The sequence below is a fragment of the Chionomys nivalis genome, chromosome 14 (assembly GCF_950005125.1).
Source record: "Chionomys nivalis chromosome 14, mChiNiv1.1, whole genome shotgun sequence".
Classification (NCBI taxonomy): domain Eukaryota; kingdom Metazoa; phylum Chordata; class Mammalia; order Rodentia; family Cricetidae; genus Chionomys; species Chionomys nivalis.
This window is the reverse complement of record NC_080099.1, coordinates 9,951,116-9,978,612: the sequence shown is the minus strand read 5'-3', so window position 1 is coordinate 9,978,612 and position 27,497 is coordinate 9,951,116. Positions and strand designations below refer to the sequence as shown.

At 36.7% G+C, this 27,497-nt stretch overlaps 1 protein-coding gene across 3 annotated transcripts in view; it reads right to left on the bottom strand.

Annotated features, from left to right (window-relative positions):
• Ark2n (arkadia (RNF111) N-terminal like PKA signaling regulator 2N) overlaps positions 1 to 27,497 on the bottom strand; it is a 76,113-nt gene that overhangs the window by 23,824 nt on the left and 24,792 nt on the right. For all 3 annotated transcript variants that reach the window (XM_057788435.1, XM_057788436.1, XM_057788434.1), the window contains exon 2: positions 19,611 to 20,395. In XM_057788435.1, coding sequence (XP_057644418.1) covers positions 19,611 to 20,325 — 715 coding nt within the window. In that variant the 5' untranslated portion in view covers positions 20,326 to 20,395. The remainder of the gene's footprint in view (positions 1 to 19,610; positions 20,396 to 27,497) is intronic.

Genomic DNA, 27,497 nt, shown 5'->3' with positions numbered 1-27,497 from the left:
ATGATCTTCAACTTTCTTCATTATTGATAGCAAATGTTTAATAAAATTAGTTTCCTTTTCAAATGTATTTTAATGGAAAAAAACCAAAGTCACACACACACACAAACAAAATAAATATTTCTTTAATATGCTTATCCATAATGGATTTCCTTTCAAATTTGGCAGTTAGCATACCATTTTATAACGACACAAGGTAATCACACAATTGAACCATCCCCCCTTTTCCAATACTGAGAATCCCAGAGTCTCACTAATGCTAGGCACTACCATTAAGCTACATCCACAGCCTTTTTAAAATTTTAAGACACAGTCTAGCTACACTGCCTAGCAACTACCCTCCACCTGCTTCTTTCTGTACAGATGAAAAGCCTAAGTCCCTATTAGAACTATTAAAAGAAGATTCTGAGAGTGGGTCTTGAGATTTTGGCAGAAGATACAAGAGTTGAAGCCTTCCTTCTTCTCTCTTGGCTGTTAGGACTCTGGTCAATTACGTTACCAAAGTTTCTTCATTGGTTAGGCTGGGTGTTCAAGAGCCAACAGGTGCTGAGGGTCGGCTGAGTCAGTAAAGTGCTTGACTTAGAGGCACTGGGACCTGAATTCAATCCCTCAGAATCCACATAAAAACACGGTGGCTGACCAATCTAGACTAACTGGTATACTCCAGACCAATGAGGAACCCAAACTTACATGAGGTGAATGGCATTCCTGAGCATGACAACATGTCTTCTGGCCTCCATATACATGCACACACATGAATATACATGGAGACATGCTCATATACACACCATAATTTATTAAAAAGATGACACTAACACAATACAACAGGAGTTAAAATAAAATACAGCCTGTCAAGCAGGATGTGGTATGTCTTTCATTCCAACACTTGGGAGGCAGAGACAAACTCTTGACTTCAAGACACTGATCTACATACATAGCATGTCTTTAGCCAGCCATGGTTACATAATGAGACCCTGTCTCAAAACAAAAGAAAAACACTTGCCTTCTGGCCCATCTTTCTGTCAGAAGGAGCTATCCTATTTTGTCTGTCTGCTTCTTTTTCAATGTACTCTCTGTAGAACACAGTTCATAGGCAAGAAGCTTTAGGGAAATAGCAATGACTCAGTTGGTGCATTATATTGGTTATACACAAACCTGCTAAGTGTCAGGCTAAGATTAAGTTAAATGAGGTCATCATTAATGCAGGTTTTATTCTCTAATCTCAGTACCTAGGAGACTAACACAGAATGTTTTAAAGTCCAGGCCAACTTAGACTACACAGCAAGTTCTAGGCTAGTCCTAATTAGCTATAAAGCAAGACCCTGTTTCAAAAGCACTAAAAAGGAAAAACCAAGAAACAGAAGTGAAATGTTAGTTTGTAAATATTTTTATAAAAACATCTCAAAACCAAAGATTATTTCAGATTGGTCCACATTCAGCATCACTTTGGATTGGTCCATATTCAACATCACTTTGGATTGGTCCACATTCAGCATCACTTTGGATTGGTCCACATTCGGCATCACTTTGCATTGGTACACACTCAGCATCATTTTGAATTGGTCCACATTCAGCATCACTCTGGATTGGTCCACACTCAGCATTATCCCTACCTACAGTGCATTTTCACTAACTTACATTTCCAGTTTCTCATTATAAAAGCTAATTAAGTCTAAAATAGGACTTCCTCATGCATGCTAGACACCTAGCATCATTCTTGATTCACCTTCACTTAGACCATGCTGGGCAATGCACCAAACATGGTTTATTCCTTTGAGTATTTCTATGACTACAGTAATATAAAACAAAGCCCAGAAAAAAATTCTTTTCATCTGTTACACCTCATCTCTCCAATCCCCAAACAAGAAGAGAGAATGTCTGTCCCGCTGCTACTAAGGAACCTTAAGTGACCCCCTTACCCCCATCAGGCCAATGTCCAGTGTCATTAGCACAAAACACAAGGAGGAGAATGAGGGGACAGACGCCACTCAGATAATGAGATGGGAAAGAAGTCAGTCTGAAAAGAAGGTTCTGAGGGATCAATTAGCCAAGGAACCTCAGAAAATAAAATGTGTGCACTTTTGTGCATGGTGGATAGTAACAGAGTGTAGAGGAACTGAAGGAAAGGGACAGACTTCAACATACAAAAAGGAGACTGAATTTTAGAAAAGTCCACCTTTAAAAGACACTAGTTTTGCTGTACTCTAGAATACAAAACTACAAATTTATATTTGTAAGTGGAAAAATGCTTGAAAAAATACTTATTTTGTTCTTTTATTACTATCAAGGAAAAAAAGAAATCCAGAACTGTTTGAATAAATAGAAAGCAGCCCAAACATCTCTTAAAAGAGAATTATGTCAACAGAAAACAAAAATTTTAAAAAGTATTATCTTTGGAAAAAGTAACCTTAATATCAAAAGTTGTGTGAGTATGTTTTTCTTCAGAATAACAGCATAAAGCTATTTTAATAAAAAGAAAAATGTTAAATGGGGGGAATTAAACATATGCAATTCATCAATATGCATTACATTCTATGTTTAGGAATTATGCCATCTTTAAAATAAAAATGAGCCAGTTTGCTGTAAACTTTTCCCTCTGTACTCATTTCAATTATTAAAATTGAGAAACTTCATGAAGTTCCTACCATGGAAATGGTTTTAGGAATCAGTGTCTTTTCTTCATGCTGATAAACAGTCAGTCATTTTGTTCAGAAACAAAGTTACCTAGGATGGATACAAGTGCTTCATTTGTCACTCTGAGAGGATCAAAGAGGTAAAGGAGTGAGTGCTTCCAGATCCTCAGAACACCTGAAAAGCTGATCAAGAGACAGCCTAACAGTTCAGCATTATCTACAGAGAAAAGAAAGCGCTGAGTCAAGTGAACTAATTCAAAAGATAACCCAGTATCCCTTATAGAGATACTTAAAGGAACCTAAAAATACAGACAAGGGGCACCTGAAGAGGTTGCCATCTGCCTTGAGGACTGAGATCTGCAGAAAGTGACTAAAGCATCTGCTACAGATGCCAGGAGCAGTCCCAGTGCAACCTCTCCAAGTCTAGCTCCCTGCTAAGGAGTCACTCGCTTGCCATTTTAGTTCCTTCTTTTAAACAGACATGGTCTACATTTTGCCATTTTCCAAAATGCTCTGATTTTTAACATGATAAACAGTAAAACACATAGTTTAAAGGAAAAGACAGACTTTTAGGTTTATATTGGTGTTTTATCTCCCTTTTCAATATACTAATTCCAAAACTGAAAATCATCCTAAAAAATACTGTGTAAAATCCATTATCCTAACTATAAACTAACACTGCTAATTTTATTGTAGAAATATTATTTCTTGATTCAGGAACAGAATGAACTAGCTGGTAGGGAATGACTAACATTACAACAGAGTCCTCAATAGAGTAACAAGAAACATTTCTTTTTAATTTTTTTTTATTTAATCTATTAGTTACACTCCAGATGCACAGATGTATAAAGGATATAAAGAAAATGCAATAAAATAAAAACAGCAATTTAATAACATTCTTCTCAAACCTTCAAGGTTCTAATAGAAATCAGAATACATTTATGGAGGCCATTCCTTTGTATAATACTGTGGTGACCTAACACAGCAATGAGACCATCTACTCCATACTTAGTGCTCTACCTAGTCTGCTGCTGACTCTTCTCTTAGCTTCAAAGAATAAAAATTACAAACCCCTCCAAAAAACACAGAAGTGAAGTAGTATTCAATGTTATTTATGTTTATAAATTCACACACCTTCTAGATAAACTGACACATTTCTTGTCTATACTATGATTAAAGGCACTTATGCCTTTTTTTTTTTTTTTTTTTTTTTTTTTTGGTTTTTCAAGACAGGGTTTCTCTGTGGTTTTGGAGCCTGTCCTGGAACTAGCTCTTGTAGACCAGGCTGGTCTCGAACTCACAGAGATCCGTCTGCCTCTGCCTCCCGAGTGCTGGGATTAAAGGCGTGCGCCACCACCGCCCGGCACTTATGCCATTTTTGAAGAGGATCTGAGAAGAATCTAAGAAGACTTTTACAAAAACAAATCAATAAAATATATTTAATGGGCAAGTTTAATAAATCTGGTAGAACTATTTTTGATACTATACTTTCTGATATGTGGCATAACATGAAATCTCACCACTACCCATAGATTATTTAAATCATTTTAAAAGAATAAAAAGGTTTAAACTAAATAGAATATAATACTTTTAGAAGATTGCCTGTCCATAATTTTTTATTATATACGTATAAAGACAGCAAGAAGCCTATGTACCATTTTCCTATACCTGTAGTGTAACTACCATTAGGCAAAGTCAACTGAATACTGAAAATGCATCTTAAGACCTGGTGTGATGATACACAACTGTAATCCCAGAACTTGAGCAGTGGAGCCAAGAGAATTGCAAGTTCAAGATCATCCTTGGCTACATAGTAAATTCAGGTCAACCTGCATTACAGGAGTCCCTGTCTTAAAAATAAAGGAATAAAATTAAAAATTAAGAAAGAGGAAGAAAAAAAAAGGGAAATAATCAGTAGTCGAGCAAGGCAACAAAGGCCTGTGATCCAGGATGAAGCAAGGCTGGGCCGGCAGGACTGCAGATTCAAGGCCTGTGATCCAGGATGAGATAAGGCTGGGCCAGCAGGACTGCAGAGTCAAGGGCAGCTACATAGCAAGACCTTGTCATTGACAAATCAAGTTTATCAGTAGTATCAACTTAAGATGCCTTGCTGAACAAAATGACTTACTACATAATTTTTTCATTAGCAGCCACGGTGTACTTGTACAAGCCACACAAGCTTTCATAAGCCTAGACATAAGCATACTCAGAGGCCCTTGCTTGAAACCTATATAACAGTAAAGCAATAAGTAAAATAAATTCATTTGAGTGTGTGCACATTTTTGGTTTGTTTTGCTTTTTAAAAAAACGATCTCATTATGTAGTCCTCGATAGCCTGGAACTTGATATTAATACAAACAGGCCTGAAATTTGCTACATAAAGCATACCAGGCTGGCATTCAACTCAGAGATCCATTTTCCTTGTGCTAGAATTACAGGCATGCACCACCATGCCAAAGCTAGATATCTTATATTTTTTTATTCAGTCTGTTAGCAATAATTTATGCCCAAAGATACTGTTTGAAAATAAAAGCCCTTCCTCTCTCCAATTTAATTAGCATAACTAGGTTTATATTGAACAACATTTTCCCCTGTATGTTAGGAAGCAACAAATGGACAGTGTATTAATGACTGGATCCATTCCTATCACTGTAGACTACAACACAGGAATTTGTCTCTAGACACTCATCAAATAATTTTAATGAATTTGGAATTAAGGTAATAGGTGTATATATATCTGTATGCATACACATCCCTCAAGATCAGACTCCTTTTTCTGACCTGGAGGGAAAAAAAAACAAAATAGAAAGAAAGGAGGGAGAAAAGAAAGAAAAGAAGGAAGAAAGAAAAAAGAGAAAATTAAAGATAAGTTTCTTACTTTAAAAAACTTCATGCAAGAGGTTGGAGAGATGGTTCTGCAGTTAAGAGCACCTGTTCTTACAGAGATTCAGGGTTCTGTCCTCAGTACTCATACGATGGCTCACAACCATCTGTAACTCCAGTTTAAGGGTATCTAGTGCCCTCTTCTGACCTCAGAGGGCAACAGGCTCACATGTGGTACATATACACACATTTGAGCAGACCACTTCAACATATAAAATGAAAATAATTTAAACTCATGTAAAATATTAAATCTTAAGTTTTTAATTTCTTATGTATTCTACACTAAAATTTTACTTGAACTTTTGAAAGTTACCTCAATTTTAATAATGTGTATAAAATATGTCAATACAATTGTTACTATCTCCTAAGTGGCTCTAATAACTAATTACTTTAATCTGTTACTTCAAATGTCTCTTCAAATGATTAGGTATATAATATGTCAGAATGCCAAACTAGTAATATCAGGGAGAAAACAGAATACAGAAACATTATTAGAAAGTATTATTTAACTTTATGAGGGGATTAGGCCCTTGAAATGCCACAAATGAAAGTGAAACACAGTGATGAAATAAACTCAGTAAGAGTCATGACTCAGCAAACTCCCTAACACCTGCCAAACAATGTAAGTGAAGGAACAACTTTTTGTTAAGTCTTCAACTTGACTGTCTAATTCTCTATCCCATGGGAAAAAGCCACAAATGAAAACAATCACCCAATAGATAAAAGAAAATTCTATATGCAGATATTAAGAGATGGAACACTCCTGTTAAAGTTACTCTTACATAAAAGCATTTCAGCAATGGCTGGACTAGCCTGATTGAAGATAAATTCAATAATCCAGTTTTCTAAATATTCATAATACAAACTCAAATATTTTGAAGGATGATTTTGAATCTGTGCAATCTGGAAATGGTGCTACTGTTCGAGTGAAATCTAGTCTCAAAAGAATAATCCTTAAGACAGTTACAATGTATTATCTTTAAGGCACTGAGTGAAAAAGAAACCAGGGTAAAATTTTTGTATGTTTCTACTGCAAAATTACTCTTAAGGCTAAACTCTGAAAACTATAGAATGCCAAGTTTTAGTCCAAGATAAATTCTTAATAATTTAGTAATATTCTTTGAATTAAATCAGTGTGTTATTACCTGAAAATATCAACTATTACTTAAAAATTCCAATTAGTTGAATTTTTCCTTTTTAATTCTTGGGAGGGATGTATATGTGTGTGTATATGTATGTACATATATATCCATCCATCCAGGGTGGTGGCACATGCCTTTAATCTCAGTCAGTACTTGGGAAGTAGAGGCAGGTGGATCTCTGTAATTTCAAGGCCAGCCTAATCTACCTAGTAAGTTCTAGGCCTGGTAAGGACTACACAGTAAGACACTGTCTCAAAAAGAAAAAACAAAACAAAAACAAAACCCTCCATAGAGTTCTTAACAACAAAAATAAGACTATGTCCAGTCAATATAATCAATACCAGTGTAATTTTCTTACAGGTTATTTCTAAAAGAATTGGTCTTTTTATTTTAAAAATAAACAAAAATTTTAATTATATATATATATATTACTTGTTTACTATGTTAAATATCAGAAAGCAAAACAGAACTCATTAAGTTTATGCATGCATTAGAAAGTCATAGCAACATGCTGATATGAAAGTACTATGTTTATGTCTATCGTCTTCTTCTAGGAAAATCTGTGATTCCAGAATGAAAGTAAAGACAAAATTAATTTCCTCTAAAAACTTCCCAATTTCAAGGAGAGATTACTGAGCAAAGCTCAGTTAGCTATTCAAAATCAGGCCACTCTTTCTGCTGATATAAACTGAAGATCTATACATGTATGTATTTATAAGATCTGACATAGTCTGTAACTGTACTTTCACTTCAGAGAAAATATCAGTTATAATAAACTCCTATATCTTTTACAGGGAAAAATCTTGATGTTCAAACCTTACCTCAACTTATCAAAAACGAAGTTCATAAACCTTCAACTCATTACACAGTAATGAGAACATCAATCTACAAAGATATTCTTAGGCAAGAACATATTAAACTTTCCACAGTTAACTCAAAATTCTCATATATTATGTTTTGAACATAAGAAATTACAAGTATTTAATTCAAACCTCCTAAGAAAAAGGAAAACCTTGGCTGAGTCTATTACTCTTAATTTAAAAGTTCTAAATATTTGCATGCTCAGAATACCTGCCTGGCATGTGTGAGGCCCTGGGTTAAATCAAGACCACCCATAAGGAAAAACAATGGGCCTGGAACATAGCGTAGTTGGCAGAATGCACGAAGCCTTAGGCTGGATCCTGAGCACTTCAAAAACTGGGTGTGGTAGACAAGAGGATCAGAAGTTCAAGGTTATTCTCAGCTACACAACTAGTTCAAGACCAGCCTGTGCTATAAGAAACCTTGTCTCAAAATACATTGGGAAAGAAGTAACAGGTTTTTTCCACATAAAATTACTGATAAATATTAAGATGAATTATAGGTTTCAATTTCTTACATGCAAACTTCTAAATATACCACCTAGTCTGCAAAACATACAATTTGGTTTTTTTCCTGAGTTGATGAAGTTGCATACATAATAAATAAAACTAATTTTTTTCACTGACGTGAAGGCCAAGTTTCTCTAAAAGAAAGTATAACCTAAAACTCAGTTAACAGCAAAATTATGTATCCCTTATTGAAGACTTTCATGCTTCAATTTAACTGTCTCTCACCACATTCCTACAAATCCTCAAAAATATTTAAAAAAGAAGAAACCCACATTCAAGCACATCTATCATACTGCAAGACTTCTGTTTTTGTTTCAGGGACAGAGGAGATTATTATATAGCCAAGAATGACTTTGAAGTCCTAGCCCTCCAGCCTCCACTTTCCCAATCCTGGGAATAGAGGCACACACCACCAAATCTAACAAGTCTGTCAATCCTGTCATATTTATTCTCTTTGTTACACTCCACGGGACTTTTAATACTATCAAAGACTATTTTCAGACTAAGGAATAAAAACAAAATTAAACTAGTTATTTTAAAAGCAAAATTAACTAAAACTTTTTCACTAGCAACTTAAAAACCTGACTGCTATTTGCCAGGGTTAATTCAAAGCTCAAGATTAAAGTTTATCTGTGTAACACTGAAAAGCAGAGTATTGACCCACTAAAGACACTTTCATTTTCCTTGGTTTCAGTAACCCCACAGTTAGCAAAAGACCGAAATAAAAGAGGAAACCACAGAAATGACTAATTCACAAATCTTAATTTGCACAATGTTCTGAGTAGTGTGATGAAATTTTACACAGCCCTGAGCTCAAGTTCTGAACCATCCCTTTGTCCAGAGAATCTACAAAAAAAAAGTCACCATCTCAGTTATCAAACTGTTTTAGTATTGCAGTACTTTTGTTGAAGTAACTTATGCAAAACAGGCCAAGTCTTAGGCCAGTAGCACACACTTCACCATAAAGGCAAGGTATTTGCCATCTTACTACACCACAGTAAGGGTAAATGCAGTCCAAAAGGATGCTTTGAGACACTAATTCAACAGTTTTTTAGTGTACTGTTAAAACTTTTCTAGTTTTATTATTGTTATTAACCTTAATGTGCCATCTTTATAAACTAAGCTTTATAGCAGATGTACATAAAGAAAACAGCAGTATATACAGAGCTTGGTATATGCAGTGTATAACATCCACTGGAATTCTTAGAACACACCCTCTCCCCATAAGTGGAACTACTGCACTATTTTTCCTCACGCAGAAAGTCAACCTGCAGTAAGCTGGCCTTTCCTATGATACTGTCCCCCTTCCCTGAAGGACTGACCTCAAACTCATACTCCTCCAGCCTCAGCCTCTTAAATGTTGGGATTACAGGCCTGCACCATCATGCTATGGTATTCCATACAGTATGTTGCATAGCTGTTACAAAAGTAAATTTACTCAAGAAATTAATTAATGAAGACTACTGACAAATTAGTTCACTAAATAACAAAGACTATGAAAAGGCTCATGTAGTGTATTCTTTCATAATCTTCATAAAAAATTACAGGATTTGAATCAGAGGAGTTGACAAATGTTTAAGTAAAGAATGGTAAGATATTCTCAAGTTATAAACTACCCATGAGTTTCTACTAATTATCCTTTATTAAAGTTTTTATTTAGCTTTTTTACATGAACAGACATAAAAGGGAGAATCATTCCTTCCTATTGTTGCAAAAATACAGTTTAGGCTCCAATCTACAAAATAAAACATAAGCTAAAACTTACCAAACTTCTGCTTTCTGTTTTCAATACTTTTGCTTTTTTTTTTTTTCTTGAAACGGTTTCAAACAGCCCAGGTTAGCCTCGAACTTGAAAATTAGCCAAAGTGGCTTTGAAATTACTGGTATTCCTGCCTCCCTATCTCCCAAATGCTGGGATTATGGTTATATGCCACCAGGCTCACCTAATTTAAAAAGAAAAATCAAAGCAAACCTGTTAAAATACCATCAAAAGAAATTTTTAATAGGCAAATATACTTTTTACTTAATCCATAAAATGGACAACACACTTTAGTGATACATTCATAGATAATTTAGAAATGCTTCCATTTTTAGCAATGATAACTAGAAAACTATTATGTCTTTGGAAATTGTAAAATACTGCGAACCTTCAAAGGGGTAAGAAATATAAGAACTGACAAAGGATTATTGTGAGTACTTGCAAGGGTAGGGATCAGCATTTAAGCACCTGAAGAGGTGAGGGAGAATTCTTGGAGTAACCAGCTGTGTTTTGGGTCCCCTGGGTTCAAGTGCTGCTCACTGTCCTCACCAATGTCAAAGTGAGTTAGTTTCCCACCTACCTACATTGAGGACTTCTGCCTATCTCTGTAACTCAGCAAAACAGTTACTGGCATCTTCTAGAACACTGCCTATCCATACGCCACACCTCTCGTCAAGGAATTTTGGCATTTCCTATTTCCTTGGACACTCACTCACATTTAGCTGATGTGATATCATTCATAGAATGATATCAGCAAAACTGATGCCAGTTTTGAGACACAGAGGCCAATGTGTTATTTATTTTTTAACAACACATTAATAATTTAGAAAAGTGTATTTTTATTTAAACACACTTAACTCAGAAAAGTGGCAACAGCGCTGTTTTGTTTTTAAGCCTGATGGATATACCACTGATAAGCAGTGTTGGAATTCACTAACCAAGCCAAATTAATAAAATTACCAATATCATATGATGTTACCTTTTATTATAGCTTCAATGATCTATCTGGGAAAATTGGTTCTCTTACTGTACAACTGTCTTTACCTGCAGTTAACTGGTTTTTAGCCTTTGATAAATGTAAGAACCTGGAATGGCTTTACAATACCACAAACCACAATGGCTCCAAGATATATAAAGCTTATTTTTTTTAAGTTTTCAAGATAATTTTAATGTACCGCTTTAGTGAAGAACCACTGTATATTTGACTATGTTGACTGTGTTGGCTTTTAGAATTCTAAAAGGTAATTCTTGGTCACGTGGACCCATAATTCTCACTGACTGAAAGCTTTTATTTATTTTTTAATTGTGTGGGAAACACATAAAGGATGTACATAATCTATGTGAACTTCTGGGCCAGTCTTATAAAAGCCATAGTGTCTGTCAGGGTGTTAAGAGGACTGTACGTAGCAGAGGAGCCCTGTGTTTAAAGGTTGAGGTACACAGGCTAAGTATGTAGGATATACAGTACTTGCCTAGCATGCATGAAGCCTGGGTTCAATTTCCAACACTGCATGAAACTAGATGCAGCGATACATTCCTATAATCCTATAATACCAGTAATTGGAAGATGAAGGTGGGGGGGTTGTAAGTTCAAGGTCACCCTCAACTGGAAGCCAACCTGGGCTATAATGGGACCCTGTTGCAAAAATAAATAGAAAAATAAATAAATTGAATAAATAAGGCATAGTGAGAATTATATTTATCCCTTATAAAGGCTTTATTAATAGTCTTAAGTTGTCCTGTAGTAAAGAAACTTGTTTTCACATAATCTAGCATATTCCAAATATATGAACATATAAATAAGTATTGATATTCTGTAGAAGAGTAGCTTCATAAGATTCTAGTTGAACTTCACAAACTGGCCCTACACAAACTGTTCATCCTTGAGCTGGATTGTTTTGGTTTAGGCCTTGAATAAAACTAACAGTATTAAACGCTTCATTTTTAGGACCAATATTAAATAGGCTACCTTCTCACACCACTCTTGACTATACTATCTACAATAGCTTTTCTATCTAATTCTCATTCAGTCTTTCTCCTTTATATGCTTTATTATTGTTGTGGTGGTGATTGTTACTATTAGTATTGATAATATATAGCATATATTATCAATATATTAATATATACTAAATATATTAGTATATATTTATACTATATTATTATATAGTATAGAACCACCTAGTAACAATGAATGCATTTATTATCTGGCTCCTCTGGGAAGAGCACATTTCGTGAGGGAAAAGACTTCATTTACTATTATGCCCCCAACACTGTATATTAGGTACACAAATACTTGCTAATAAAATGACTGAGGGGATCAATCAATGTTGGGCTTATAAAATCTCTACATTAAGAAATTGTATGAACAGTACTGGGCTTGGGATACAGCTCAGTGATGGTTGCCTATTATGTGCAAAGTCTTGGTTGGATTTGATGCCCAGCACCACTGAAAAAAACAAAACGAAACAAAACAAAACAAAATCGGAATCACAATCTTATAAACTGTTCTATCATGTTTCCTCCAGGTTATTCCTAAAAGAATGGCTCACTTTATCATTTAGTGGCTATTTACAAAGATGCAAAAGAATGCCTCATTATCAAGAGTAACTGCAGACACTAAGAACTTTTAATCATGCCATCCTTTTTTCTACACCTATATGCTACTGAACAAATTTTTAGCCCCATTCTACTTAGTAATAAAAACCTCTTCAAGTTTGTTACCTACATTTCCTCTAACTTCATCTTACCCCTTTTCTTCTGACTACTTTCTCCACTATTTCCACTTAAAAAAAAATTGTTTAAAGAAAAGCTTTGTCTGTATTACATGATTCTTTGAGAAGTATGTACCTTCTCTTCTTGTGTATTTAGCTTAGGAAGATCAGACCAAATAGAATTGACACTTTATTCTCCTTGTGGTTTTGAGACAGTGTTGTGTTACATATCCATGCTGGTCTAACTTGTGGTCACTCTGCATCAGCCTCCTGGGGCTGTGAGTAACTACAGGGTACCTGAACTCTATACTATCTTTGAGACAGGGTCTCATTAGGTGGCTTAGGCTAGCCTTGAACTTGATAAACAGCCAAGTCTTTCATTAAACTCCTGCCTTGAGTAACCATTTTCCTTTTAGCCCCATTGCATGTGCTGGGTAAAAATAAGTGTAAGAAAGGAAATCAGAAAGCAGAAACGAGCCGGGCAGTGGTGGCGCGCGCCTTTAATCCCAGCACTTGGGAGGCAGAGGCAGGTGAATCTCTTTGAGTTCGAGACCAGCCTGGTCTACAAGAGCTAGTTCCAGGACAGGCTCCAAAGCCACAGAGAAACCCTGTCTCGAAAAACCAAAAAAAAGAAAAAAAAAGAAAGAAAGCAGAAACGATCTGTTAGATACTGACATTACCTATTTCTTGATGTATATATAAACGAGTATTTAAAACCTGAATTCAGGAAATGGTAAGAGGACACTTATACTGAGAACAGTAACAGAAGCCCTAGCCTCAAAAAGATGACTGCCAGCCATAAACACTAACAGATATAAATTTCAAGAACTAAAACTCCACAGAACTTAGAAAAATGAAGTGAATCCCAAACAGTACGGAAGAACTTTAGGTGATAACAGAAGGTCAATGTAGGCTTATCATTTTTTAAAATGTATACTGTAATTGGGTTGCTGACAATACGGAGGCTGAATGTGAAGGAAGGAGTTAGGAAAACTCTGTTCAAATTTGCTGTGAATTGAAAACTACTAAAAAGTAGTTTGTTTAAAAAAAAATTAAAAAAACAGGGATGATAGTCTCATCTTAAGTAAATATGGTCTTTTTATTAACACTAAGGTATAGTCTGTGTTGTAAATGCAAAGTTAGTGAAGACACTCATTTTAGACAAGAAGGATGAGAATAATGTATCTTTGTGTTTCAACACGAAAGGTTGCCAAAGGATATCTACTTCAAAGCCTATAAATTTAACATGCAGGCATTGTAACATCCAGATAACATCCTTAAACAACATATGCTTTAAAAACACTTAGGGTGGGCCGGGCGGTGGTGGCGCACGCCTTTAATCCCAGCACTCGGGAGGCAGAGGCAGGCGGATCTCTGTGAGTTCGAGACCAGCCTGGTCTACAAGAGCTGGTTCCAGGACAAGCTCCAAAACCACAGAGAAACCCTGTCTCGAAAAACCAAAAAAAAAAAAAAAAAACCACCACTTAGGGTGGGTGTGGTGGTAAATGAGGTGGAAATAGGAGAATCACTAGTCGAGGCCAGTTACCTCATCAGATACTGTGTTAAAAAACAAACATTTCACTGAAATGGAGAAAGAGGTGCCCCCAAAGAACTGTATACAATATACAACTCTAATTTCCAATAATCAGACACCATTTTTTAGAACCTCACACCCACTGGCAACTCCGGTGACCAGAATACCAGTTTTCCAGAGTCATTCTCACCACAATCTGGATCAAGCCACAACTCCTGGCTAACTGAACAGTTCACCTGCAGAGTTGTAAAGGCACTGGTACCCATGATCAGACCCCAGAAGATTCTGATTTGATTAGCTGGAGTGTGGCCTGGGCACCAAAAGTTTTAAGTGGCTATTAAAATACACAGCTAGGTTAAAAGCTGCATGACTCTTTTAGCCTAGTCTGCATTTACTAAACTCAAAACAGTTTTTACCTGAAGGTTCTAAACAGTTGCCAAACTAACTCCAGATTATGGAAAATGTACTTACATTAACTATATGAGGCTTTCAGCCACTGGGGGACACTTCATAGTCAATCAAGGAGAGAATGCTTCATGGGGATCCTTAGGAGTCTAAAAGTCTTCTACTATGAGTCCCTACTGCTTGGATTAATACCAAAATCTTTCCAAACAAAGGAATTAACCAATAGGTTAAGAACCACTACAAATTAAGAAGAAAAAAAGCACATGTGCCAAGAAGAAAATGTATGAAGAACATGAAAATTATTTACCAAAAGAAACAAGCAACATAACACAAATTAACCTGAAGCTCCAATTCTTCACCAAATCAACAAGAATAAATATTTATCCATAAAAAGAATACAATACATAAACACTCAAACTCCAAGATAAAGTAAATAATGTTTTGTTTTTTTTTTTTTTTTTTTGGTTTTTTTGAGACAGGGTTTCTCTGTGGTTTTGGAGCCTGTCCTGGAACTAGCTCTTGTAGACCAGGCTGGTCTCGAACTCACAGAGATCCGCCTGCCTCTGCCTCCCGAGTGCTGGGATTAAAGGCATGCGCCACCACCGCCCGGCTAAATAATGTATTTTTAAAGATCATTTTAGACTATATGGTCAGAAGCCCTAAGTGCTCATACTCTTTAATTTATAGCAGCAAAATATAAAAATGGCCCAAATGGCAAACATTAGGGAAGTTATTTTTATAGTTAACTAAATTATTCAAAATCCAAATTACATAGAGGATAATGTATTAGTTAAAGGTTCAAAATGCAATGTTATAAAGAAAGTTTACCCAGTGTGACAAATTTTGTTAGGTATTATAGAAGACAACATACTCCTTAGACAACAATGAGGACACTAAGAGAGACATACATGGATCTAATCTACATGGGAAGTAGAAAAAGACAAGATCTCCTGAGTAAATTGGGAGCATGGCGACCATGGGAGAGGGTAGAAGAGGAGGGGAGAGAAAGGTAAAGGAACAGAGAAAAAATCTAGAGCTCAATAAAATCAATTAAAACAAAACAAACAACAAACAACAAACAAAAAGACAGCATACTCAAATATCAACAAAAGTGAAATTATGGGAGGCTGGAGAAATGATTCAGCAGTTAAGAGCACATGTTGCTCTTGCAGAAGACCTGAGTTCAATTCCAGGCACCCACATGGTGGCTCACAACAATCCATAACTCTAGTTCCAGGGGATCAAAAGCCCTCTTCTGACTTCCATAAGCACCAGGCACACATACATGCATTCAGGAAAACAACTGTACACAGGAAAAAAAAAATTTTAAATAAGAAAGCTTAAAAGTTATTTTTAAAAAGTGAAATTATGGGTAACTTAAACATTTACTACTATTTAAAAAGAGATTTATCTTTATTTTTAACTGTGTGCTGTGTATGTGTCTATGAGCAGGCGTGTGCACATACATATGCGCATGAAGGCCAGAGGCACCAGATCCCCTAGGACTAAGGTTGTCCATGTGGGCGCTAGGAACTGAGCCTCTGAAAGAGCAGTACTCGTGCCTAACCACTGAGCTATCTCTCAACCCCAAATTTGTCACTTTTCAAGAATGTTTAATTCTAACCAAGAATTACTTGATTAAGTATAATAATCAGAAAAACTGGCTAGACAAATTTGTCATGATACATCTGAGCATATCAATATTTGTGGTGAATATTAGGTGTAAAGTTGCTGGCTTCAGTAGGGTTGAGCTGGTCTGAGAGCGTCACATGAATTAAGAATTCAGGTGATTGTACATATCTGTTCTCACTAAACATCCTCACCTATTCCAAAAAAAGGTAAACCGGCTGAGACAACTGCCTCTTACCTGACACAATGGGTACCCTTCTGGAACCTCGTTCTAAAAAAGCATTTTAAGACCACACAAAAGTAGGTCATAGGCCGGGCGGTGGTGGCGCACGCCTTTAATCCCAGCACTTGGGAGGCAGAGGCAGGCGGATGGATCTCTGTGAGTTCGAGACCAGCCTGGTCTACAAGAGCTAGTTCCAGGACAGGCTCCAAAACCACAGAGAAACCCTGTCTCAAAAAAACCAAAAAAAAAAAAAAAAAAAAAAAAGTAGGTCATAAGAGTCAAGATGAGACAAAGCTACCCTAAAGCTCACTCTATGCTAACTGTTAATGAAAAGGAAGGGCCAGGAAAAAACAATGTTTTCTGGATGCCCACATATTCAATGATACAGATGTAAACTCAGGAAATTCCTAGAAATGAAGTCTAATGCCCATTATTCTTGACTAAAACCAAAACCCTTCCAACAAACTTTACAGAGCTAGAATGTTTTACAGAGAAACTGTCCCCCACATGAAAAAAATGTTCAGTCATAAACTGTAAAGAAAACAAAAACCATAAATGTTCCAATTATAGAACTGCAAAGATAATATATAAAGCATACCAAAAACTCTAGAGATAAGCCAGGCATTTGATAAAAGCCTTAACTACTCAAGGTAACTATCACATAGCATTTTTACATTAGTTTACTATAGAATACTATAAATTTATCATAAAAGCTCTAAGTTCTCCAAATGAAAGTACTGCCAGATTATCTTTATCATGTTCTTCCAAAGAGGTATTTAAAGCATCCATATTTCTAAAAACTTCAAGAAAATGGTACAATGCAATACTAAGTAGCCTATCAGTTAACTGATTTAAAAAAAAAAAAAAAACTTCATAAACATCTCTTCCCAAGACATCAAACTAATTCAGTAAGACTGTACTGGTCTTCACCATTATCTGCATTCTTTAAAAGAAAATATACTGTTAAATTACTTGGCATATAGTACAATCAATTTTTAAGATGTGACGAAACGAAAGTTTATAATAAAGCATTTTCTGAATTACTAAACTGCTTGTATCTTGACAAAAATCACATAGTAGGAAATTTTACTGTTCCAATTGTTTTCCATTCTGTGTAAACAGCTGAATTCAAATTTCAACATCCAAAGATTCTCTTAGGCACATCCAATGTAAGTTCACCCGAATGTCCATGATGCTGCACTGAAGTTGGTTCACAGCATTTTTAACAACTACTCTTGCTAAAGGTTGAGTGTGCCTCCCTTCTTACCCAAAGTCATAATGTGACTCAGGAAATTAAAAAATACATGTCTGTCACAGTAGAAATGGACAAAGTCACAGTTTTTCAGAAATAACAATATGGTTGACCTGAAGTTCCTTATGTTTAAACATTAGTTCATTGTTTTCTGCTTTGCACAATTACCAAAAAAGACCATTTATACCTGTTTTATGTGTGAATAGGGTCAACCACCTTCAACTCCAAAAATATTAGCAGTGTACATCATAGTCAAACAGTGGCTTCATCTTCAGCTACCAATTCATTTACCACAATTACTTTAGAAACTATTACTTCTTCTCAAAGGCCAAAAACTTACCAAGTTGTATAAAAAAATAGAAACTATAGTAAATATTAATTTACTTCAATGTTTGATTGGTATACAATCCAGAATAGATGGCAAACAGAAAGAATATCAGTATTTCAGAAGTCTTAAAAAGGTTATGACAGTCAGAAATGAACAAAGAACTAGTCTATATATATTTAAGGAAATAAAGAGTGTTCATTAGATATTACTCATTTCACTTCTACAATGGGATTCTAGCTTTAAAAAGAATTTTATTCACCCACCTTCTCCCTTTCCATAAAAAAGGCAAAGTGATGAGGTGGTTAAAAGAAAATCTGTTTATAATTAAAATTAAGTACTGTTTCAGGAGATCCATTATAACTTAATTAATAGATTAGAACAGAATATAAGAATACACAAACAATTTTATAGGTATTTAAAGGTTTCCTTTAAAGTATTATTAAATGAAAAACTGAAATATACCTAGAACATGCTTTAGAACAACCCAAAAGTCTGCTTCTTTCATGAACTTCATTCAAATCTTTTCCCATTAGTTTTAATATAAGGAAGTAGTAAAGGAATTCAATCAAGATATTATCACAGGAAAAAGCATCTCAGGACTGTTTAAACTCATATTTAATATGCTATATGAAAGGCTTATTGTTAGAGTTCACACCTATAAAGTGCTTTCTAAATCATTCTTGCTATTGAGTTTACATGATTAGGTATAAATTTAGATGATCAATATAATTTTTCTTGAAATATATTTTATACACTAGCAATATGTTGCCTTATGCATAAAACAGAAAACTAAAAAGAAAAAAATCACCTATAAAACTTTAGAAAAACCAAAACTTTCCCCTCTGTAATGCAGGAATAAACAAAAGCTGTCATGACCTATTAAGTATGTTACCTTACAAAATACTGCTAGCCATATAATTCTCTTCACTAATGAGAATTCTTCACTTAAGACCCATTCAGATATCATCATTCTTCCTCTATGCAATCTCAAGACTGCCTCTGTAGCACTCAGTATGACATGTGACAATACAAGACAACCAGACATGTTAAAAATGTGATAAACTGCAGACCTTTTCTCTATGAGAGCTGAGAGAAGCCAATTTCCAAGTAACTTTTTAAAGCCTGGGAGATCAAGGGGAAAGTTTTTTTTAAAAACATTCTTTACAATTTGAATGACAAAACAGGATAAAAAAATGTGCAATTATGGGTAACTAGTTTATCATCCACTAAGCCTGGTAGGAAAACACACAAAACTATTATTTTAGGAGGAACAGTAATTAGAAAGTTTCAACGAAAGAATGTATTATTCCAGACACCATAAGCTCAAGTGCAGAGACTAGATAATAAAGCAAGGTGCCTATTCCTGAGGAAAATGTACTTAGTGATAATGCTGAACAGTGAGTAGTAAATCTATGGAGTGCTAAAAAGGCAATGATGGAAGTTCAGATAGCATGTTGCAGAGAAAGACCTGTAAGAATTCCATTGCTTAAAAATTAAACTTGTCCCTGTCATTAACCACTTAATGCTTCTGCTGATGTGCTAAAGTGCACTGGCAACTCAGAACAGGTTTGTTTGTGTTTTAAGCTGTTTTAACAAGCCATGTCTTGTTAAAAGACTGCAGTCTTCACATTTATACAGAGCTGCAGGTCTCCTGGATTTTTTCAAGTGTCACTCATCTAAATGAGTCTGACAGCTGAGAAAGGCCATCAGGTGCTTTACAGTCAGTTTAAAAAACATCCTCTACCTGGTATCTCTGCAGTGATTGTCTTGCTGCTCCCTGAAACTTCTTCATCGTCATCTGACGAGCTCGTGCTTGAGTCACAAGTCAGGTCACTATCACTGGTACTACTGTCCTGTAGCAGGTTGTACTTCTTCCTTGCAGCAGCCTCCCGTTTTTGCCTCAGTAGTCTGATCCTTTCCTTGTGCTTTTGGCTCCGATGACCTTTAACCTTGGTAACTCGGCCATTCTGCTTATCACTCGATTGCCGGTTTTTCTTGGCAGCCATAGTAGATGTTTCACTTTCAGAACGGGATCGCCTAGACTTGCGCCCAACAGTGGCACCAGACACTCCTGATGTATCTCCTTCTACTGTTGTTTCTGCTTGAGAGGGTTCATTCTCTTCTACAGAAGACAACGTGTCTGAATCAGCCAAGTGACCACTAGAGGAAGGGGAAAGCATGCAATGATTAGAGGAGTCACTCTCATAGACTCGGCCAGTTGTGGGCTTGTCACTCTCTGTGGATGCTAACTGAGACTCTGAAGAGTCCCTTCTCAGTTCCATCAACAAGCACGGCATTGAAGAAAGAACTGTAGAGTCAGCTACACCATCCTTCGGAACTTGAGATTCCAGTTCTACAGAACCATCCTCCTCCTTGACTGTTTCTTGTTCGGAGGTTTTTGGTGGGGCTGCAGACTCAATGAGGTCTTCTACTTTTCCCACTGTCTCCTCCATCTTCATTTCAGAATTCCAAATTAAATCATGGAGCAGAGACTAGGAAACGATATCAAAGATGCAACAGGAAAGCAGCCTGTATGAAAACACATAAAGTCAGTGACTAGAAATGAAAGATTATTTAACCTATACAGTATGCTATTTTTCTAAGTGTCAAAAGTAACTACTTAGGCAGACCCTTAAGATATTATGTATCCATACTTAGTTCGTTAACAGCAGAACAATCCTAGCAGTCTTTATCTACTAAAAGCAGAACACTAATCCCCTATTGCTGTAATTACAGTATGTAACCAAAGAGTTAAGTTTAGAACTTTAGATAGGGTTGGGAAAGTAGTGTAGCAACAAAATAAGAAAGACTTAAAAACATTCAAGAAAGAATCTTAGAAAATCTTTAATATAATTAATGTTTATCTGACTTTATTACAAATGAAAAGAATGGTTTAAAACACAACTATTCTGAGTCTGGAGATGGAGTTCAGTTGGTAGAGTGTTTAACTCACATATATGAAGGTGGGGTTCAATCCTCGCCACTACCTAAAACTGAGACCCTATTAAAAAAAAAAAAAAGAGTAGTCTGACCTGGACATGGTAGTGGTAGCACAGGCCTATAATTCTAGCTACTTGACAGGCTGAGGTATGAGGCTCCCAAAGTCAAGGCCTACTTGACTTTGGAACAACTTTTGACAACTTGGAAGACCCTGTCTCAAAATTAAAACAAAGGGGGCAGAAAGATGGATGGCTCAGAGGTTAAGAGTACTCCCTGTTCTTGCAGCATACCCTGGTTTGGGTCCCAGAACCTACACAGCTGCTCCTTTCTATAACTCCAGTTCCAGAGGATCAGACACCCCTGTACATACACATGCAGGCAAATACTTCTACACATATAAAATAATTTTTAAAAAGTAAATAGGTATAAAGGAGGAAGGGCTGGAATGTAGCTTAATAGCAGAGTGTTTGCCTAACATGTTTAATGTTCCAGTACAACTAAATACAGCAGTAGCCTGGGAATCATTATAATTAAAATGATGGTTTTATACTCAATTCCCCAAAGAAAAAGGAGAACTATCTATGTACACGTATGAATTGTTAGGGGGTTGGTGATGCATTTTTTATGCATGTATGTGTGCAGGTGCATGTGGGGGATAGACGAAAAAACCTCCTGTGGCATTCCTCAAAAGCCATCCACCTGTTTGTGAGACAGGATCCTTCAGTGGCCTGGAGATGGCCAATTCCACTATGCTGGCTGGTCACTGAGTTGTAGGGAAGCCTGTCTTTGCCACTCCTGCACCTGAATTTTTTGTTGTTGTTGTTGTTTTTTGTTTTTCGAGACAGGGTTTCTCTGTGGCTTTGGAGCCTGTCCTGGAACTAGCTTTGTAGACCAGGCTGGTCTCGAACTCATAGAAATCCGCCTGCCTCTGCCTCCCGAGTGCTGGGATTAAAGGCGTGCACCACCATCGCCCGGCTGCACCTGAATTTTTAACATGGGTTCTAGGTGTCAAAGTCAGGTGTTCTGAAAGAGCTATCTCTTCACCATTTCCTTTAAAAGAAGAAGAAGAAGAAGAGGAGGAGGAGGAGGAGGAGGAGGAGGAGGAAGAGGAGGAGGAGGAAAGAAAAGCAAAAAATCAAAATGAACAACCGAAGTATAATTAATTATGCATCAAACCTGTCTGCATTCCCCTCAATAGAAGCTGTACCAAAGGAGAATTAAGAGACAAGGCCAGCTGGGCATGGTAGAATACCTGTGCAATGTGGCTCTTGCAAGGCTGACTTTGGACTGAGAGTTGGACATCAACCTCGGCTACATACTGAGAGCCTGTCTCAAAGGCCCTCAGCCCATCTACGAAGTGAAGTCTCATGTCAGACGTTTTGCTTCAAAAACAAATAGCCACTACAATACAGTTCAGTTACTTTGTGAACCCAAGGAATCCTCTGACTAGGTTCAGGTTTAAGAAAAACTCCCTGCACATTTTACACCTTTATTTGCTAAATTTAGCAAACAATGTTCTAATCACTACCATAAAGGACACAACTCTAATCAATCATGAGCAGAACATAATCTTTAACTACCACTCTGTAACCTTTTACATGGACAGAGCATAGTAAGAAGGAGCAAGGCAAGCCACTTCCTCAACTTGTACACAGAATAGAAAAGGCAAGGACCGTGATGCCCCATAGGTCACGGGTGCAAACGTTCGTTCATCATGATGGCATGCTAGTGAAGTATAATACAGTACCTCCATTACTTTAGTCTACCAACTATCAGTTCATTTCATGATGGAAACCAGAAAATATCAGAAAAATCCTTTTATTGCTCTTACATTCGAAACACCATTTTTAATTAATACAAACATGGTATTTTATGTATCATTTTTTGCTTTGCATAGCTCTGCTCTCCAATAAAATGGGCATTGTGATAGTTTCCTTAACAAACTTAACAAACAAGAATACTAAAATATTCTTACTAGAGCATTTACTAATTTGAGACACTCTTGTATGTACTACTTCATGAACATATTCATAATATGACTAATTTTTTAACTAAATGAAAACAAGCACAGATATTTTAAGGTTCTAAAAGAAATATAACACTCCTGAAAGCCAACAGAGGGAGTATAGGCTAAATCAATATAGAAAATATCACAAAGTATGCTAACAACATGAAATATTTGTATGTCTATATAAAAACTCTTGGACTAAAAAAAATAATAAGCCAAATTTTTTCTGATAAAAATAAAAGCAGCAAGAGTTGGGGCTGGCAAGATGGTTTAACGAGTAACATAAAGGCACTTGCCACCTAGTCTATGGCCTGATTCAGTCCCTGGGATCCATAGGGTGGAAAAGCCTATAAGCTGTCCTTTGATCACTACATACACACTGTATCACATGTGTGTGCCACACCCTCAAATAAATAAATAAATAAATAAGTTTGGGGAAAGCTTAGGTGGGAGTTGGTGGGCTTGGCGTTTGTAAAAGTCCTGGGTTCAAACCCAAACACTACGCAAACAAGGCATGGCTAAGTATGTGTGTAATTCTAATCAGGAGGTGATCGTAGGAGGAACAAAAATTCAAGATCATCCTTGACTACATAACAAGATCAATGCTACCTAGAGCTATATGAGACTTGAAAGAGCAAGAGAATCTCAACTGATTCTCTGTTGAGAATCCACTCATACACTCTAAAATAAAGATTTTTTTCTTTAAAGTAAACTTATCTAAAATATACTAAAATGAAGGTAAACACAAAGCCTTCTTTTGAAAGAAGGAAGCACTAGACCTTTTCAAAGTATTACAATATAGCATCATCAGACTGAAAATAATTTATCGCCTCTTTCTTCACTGCTGCCAAGGTGCATGGTCTTCTAAAAAAGCTAAAGCTGCATCAGATGACTAACTAGCACACCGCCCAGCAACGGCAGTTTCCCCAGCACCATCCCCACTGTCCCCATGGCTTATCTCCATGTTTGCCTGCATCTACTCTGCTCTCATCCTGCAAGATGAGGTAACCTGCGCTGAAAGATCAATGCTCTCATTAAAAGCAGCTGGTGTAAATTTTGAACTTTTTGGTATGACTTATTTGCAAAGTCTCAGTCAATGTCAGTCAGCACTGGGAGTATTATGTACAACACGGGGGCTGCTGGACCTGCTCAGGCACCTGCTGTCACACTAGTAGAAGCTCTGCCCACTGCTGTCATCAGAACAAGAGAAAGCAAGAAACAAGAAACAAGAGAGTGGGCAGCTGAGGTGAGAAGGCTCAGTGATTGCTGCTCTTCCAGGGGACCTGAGTTCAATCAGTTCCTAGCACTCACAATGGGAAGCTCACAACTGCAGGTAGTTCCAGCTGTAAAGGACCCAAAGTCTTTCTCTGGCTTCTTCAGGGACGCGCGCGCGCGCACGCACACACACACACACACACGCTGCCATAATTCTCATATTCATATTTTCTGTATCTCTCACACAAACACACAAATAAAAATGAATCTCAAAGAAAAAGTAATTATGCTATCTGTTTAAGTACAAGCAATGATTTATGACTTTGTCTATAGGGCAAAGAATTTCAGTATTCTTGTTATAAAATGGTAATGCCACCAGCTACCTTAAAAAGAAAAGAGAGGGTAAAAGAAAAGATGTTATTATATGCAGTTTTGTACCTATTAAATTTTGTATCATATACAACAATTATCTTTCTTTCAAAGGTCTAACATAAAAGTCTTCTGAAAGAGTAGTGCTTTTTTTCTGGACATGACACTGTCATTTTTCATCAATAAGTTCCATAAAGCTTTCCCTCTGGAAACAGTGGTCAACTTTCCTAATGCTCCAACCCTTTAATACAGTTCCTCATTTTGTGGTGACCCCAACCATAAAATTATCTTCTTTGCTACTTAGTAACTGTGATTTTGTTAATGTTATGAATCATAATGCAAATATCTGTGTTTTCCAATGGTCTTAGATGATCCCTGTGAAAGGGGAATTCGATTCTCAAAGGGGCCACAACCCACAAGCTGAGAACCACTGCTCTAGGATATAATTTTCTTGTAATTAAACACAGGGTTGGAGCTGAAAGTCATCAAAGTAGAAATCCAAGCTATAAAAAAATTTTTTTAAAAGGTTTATTTGTTTACATATTTTATATACATGAGTGCTCTGTCTTCATGAACATCAGAAGAGGGCAGCAGATTCTATTACAGATGGGTGTGAGCCACCATGTGGTTACCAGGAATAGAACTCAAGACTCTGGAAGAGCAGCTAGTGCTCCTAACCTCTGACCCATCTATCTCTCCATGACCTGAAAAAAAAATTCATTATAATGGAATTAAAATAAAGCTCTCTAAACACAATAGGAAAGATATCATACATAAAGTTTAATCATGCCAAACAACCAAATTATCTTCTTTAATTATTTTGGGGATTATAATAGAATTATATCATTTCCCTCTTCCCTTTCCTCCCTCCAGACCTTCCCATATCCCTCTTAGTTCTCTTTCAAATTCATGGCCTCTTTTTTCATCAGTTGCTCCGTGTGTGTGTGTGTGTGCGCGTGCGTGTGTGCTCCTAAATACAAAAGTGCAACCTGCTCAGTCTGAAGTGTTACTTTTGCTTTTATGCATGTTTTCAGGGATGCCCACTTAGTGTTGAATAACCAATTGGTGTGCTTTTCCCTGAGGAAGGTTATTTCTCCTACTCTTAGTATTATTTAGTTGCCGGTAGTTCATAGTGTAGGGTAGAAGTCTCATGGGCTTCCCCTGTTCAAAAGGCGGATTTTATTTTTTCTAGGGATAATCAATTAGCTGGAAGTAGAAAATGATTTTCTTAACATGTGAAGCTAGAGCTGGCAAGATAAAGCACCTGCCGCTAAACCTGACAACCTGAGTTTGATTTCTGGGATCCACATGGTAGATAGAACTCCTTGTCCTCTGATCTCCATATGCACGCATGCCTGTGCTCGCATACACACACACACACACACACACGCATGCACGCAGACATGTCAAATTAATAAATGACTAAGTTTAAAAGGGTTAGGACCAGAGAGACAGTTTGGAAAAGAAATGCACTTATAGCAAAGCCTGACAACCTGGGTTCGATGCCCAGACTCACGTGCTGGAAGGAGAGAACTGACACCTATAATGTGTCTCTGACCTACACATACACACTACTACATGGGCACACACACACACACAAATAAATGTGATTTTTAAAAAAGATGTTTTAAAAAAGGTATCCTGTGGGATCTATATCATTCAAATGGGATAAAAACCATTAACCTTCCGGGATTTAATGTTCACAATGTACAATGAGTATAAATATGCACCATCATTTGTTAGAACCATCTCATCCATGTTCTTCCTTCCAAATTAAAGGCAGGCTTCTCCTGTGTGGCTGTTAGATCTCATCCTGTCTGTTCTCCCTCTGACTAGGCAAAATTGACTATTCTTTGATGCTCATCAGCTCATCCATTCATTTATACATTCATTCACCTATTCATTTCTAAAATCCTGCCCACTGTGATAGCTCATGCCTGTAATCCCAACATGTAATCCCAATACTCAAGAGGCCGAGGGAGGATGAGTTTTAGAGGTCAGGCTGGGGTTACATAAAAGATCATCACAAAAGACAAGGGGCTGAAAAGATGGCTCAGTGGTTAAGAGTACTTGCTCTTTCAAAGGACTAGAGTTTAGTTCCACGTCATCCACAACATCCTCTGAGTAAGCTAGGAGATCTGACGCCCTCTTCTAACCTCTGCAGGTGTGCACACCCTGTGTATACACTAAAAATGCCTTAAAAATAAACATAAATAATACAAATTTTCTATTTAGCACCTCAACTTCACTTTTCTCTCTTTTAAGACAGGATCTCTCTATGTAATCTTGGCTGGCTTGAAACTGACTATGTAGATCAGAATGGCCTTAAACACAGAGATCCACCTGCCTCTACCTCCTGGATGTAGGACCAAAGGCAACACCACTACTGGCTCCTGTGTTCTTTCATAGGATACTTCACTTTGCTGTCAGGGGATAGCAGATCCAATCACTGAGACAGCCATGTATATTGCTGTATCATTGGGTTAAGTGAGTTATCTAGCAGAACATGAGACTCCAGAATTTTTGGTATGGTGTAATCAGCTACTAACAAAGAACTAGTAAGAACCCCATTTGCTACTTCAGAAACTGCACTACCAAGGGTAGTACTACTGCACAGAAGCACCCATTAAATTCGCTTGCCAAAATAGTTCTGAACAATAGAATATTTTATGATTACTAATTGGCTAAACAAGAAGTCTGTGATACTGTTAACACTGCATGCTATAATTCAACAAATTTCTTTGAGGAAGCTGAGACCCAATTATACATGATAAAGGAATAAGCCATGTTTATTAGTCTCACCCCAGTTTCTTTGGTCATTTGTTTAATTGGCTGCTTTGAAGCTTGGGTTTTTAGAAACAAAATAATTTTGAAAACTGGGGCTATCATATACTCTTAATTTTGCTCTGTATTATCCTTTTCAAATTTTGGATCTGTTGCCTGTCAGTTTCTAAAGAAATGCAAATACCTGAAGTCAGTCATCTATCTCAGTAGGTAAAGGCACTTACAACCAAGCCCAAAATACCTGAGTTCAACTCCCAGGACCCATATTTGAAAGAGAAAACAAACTGCTGCAAGTTTTCCTGACCATGTGCACAC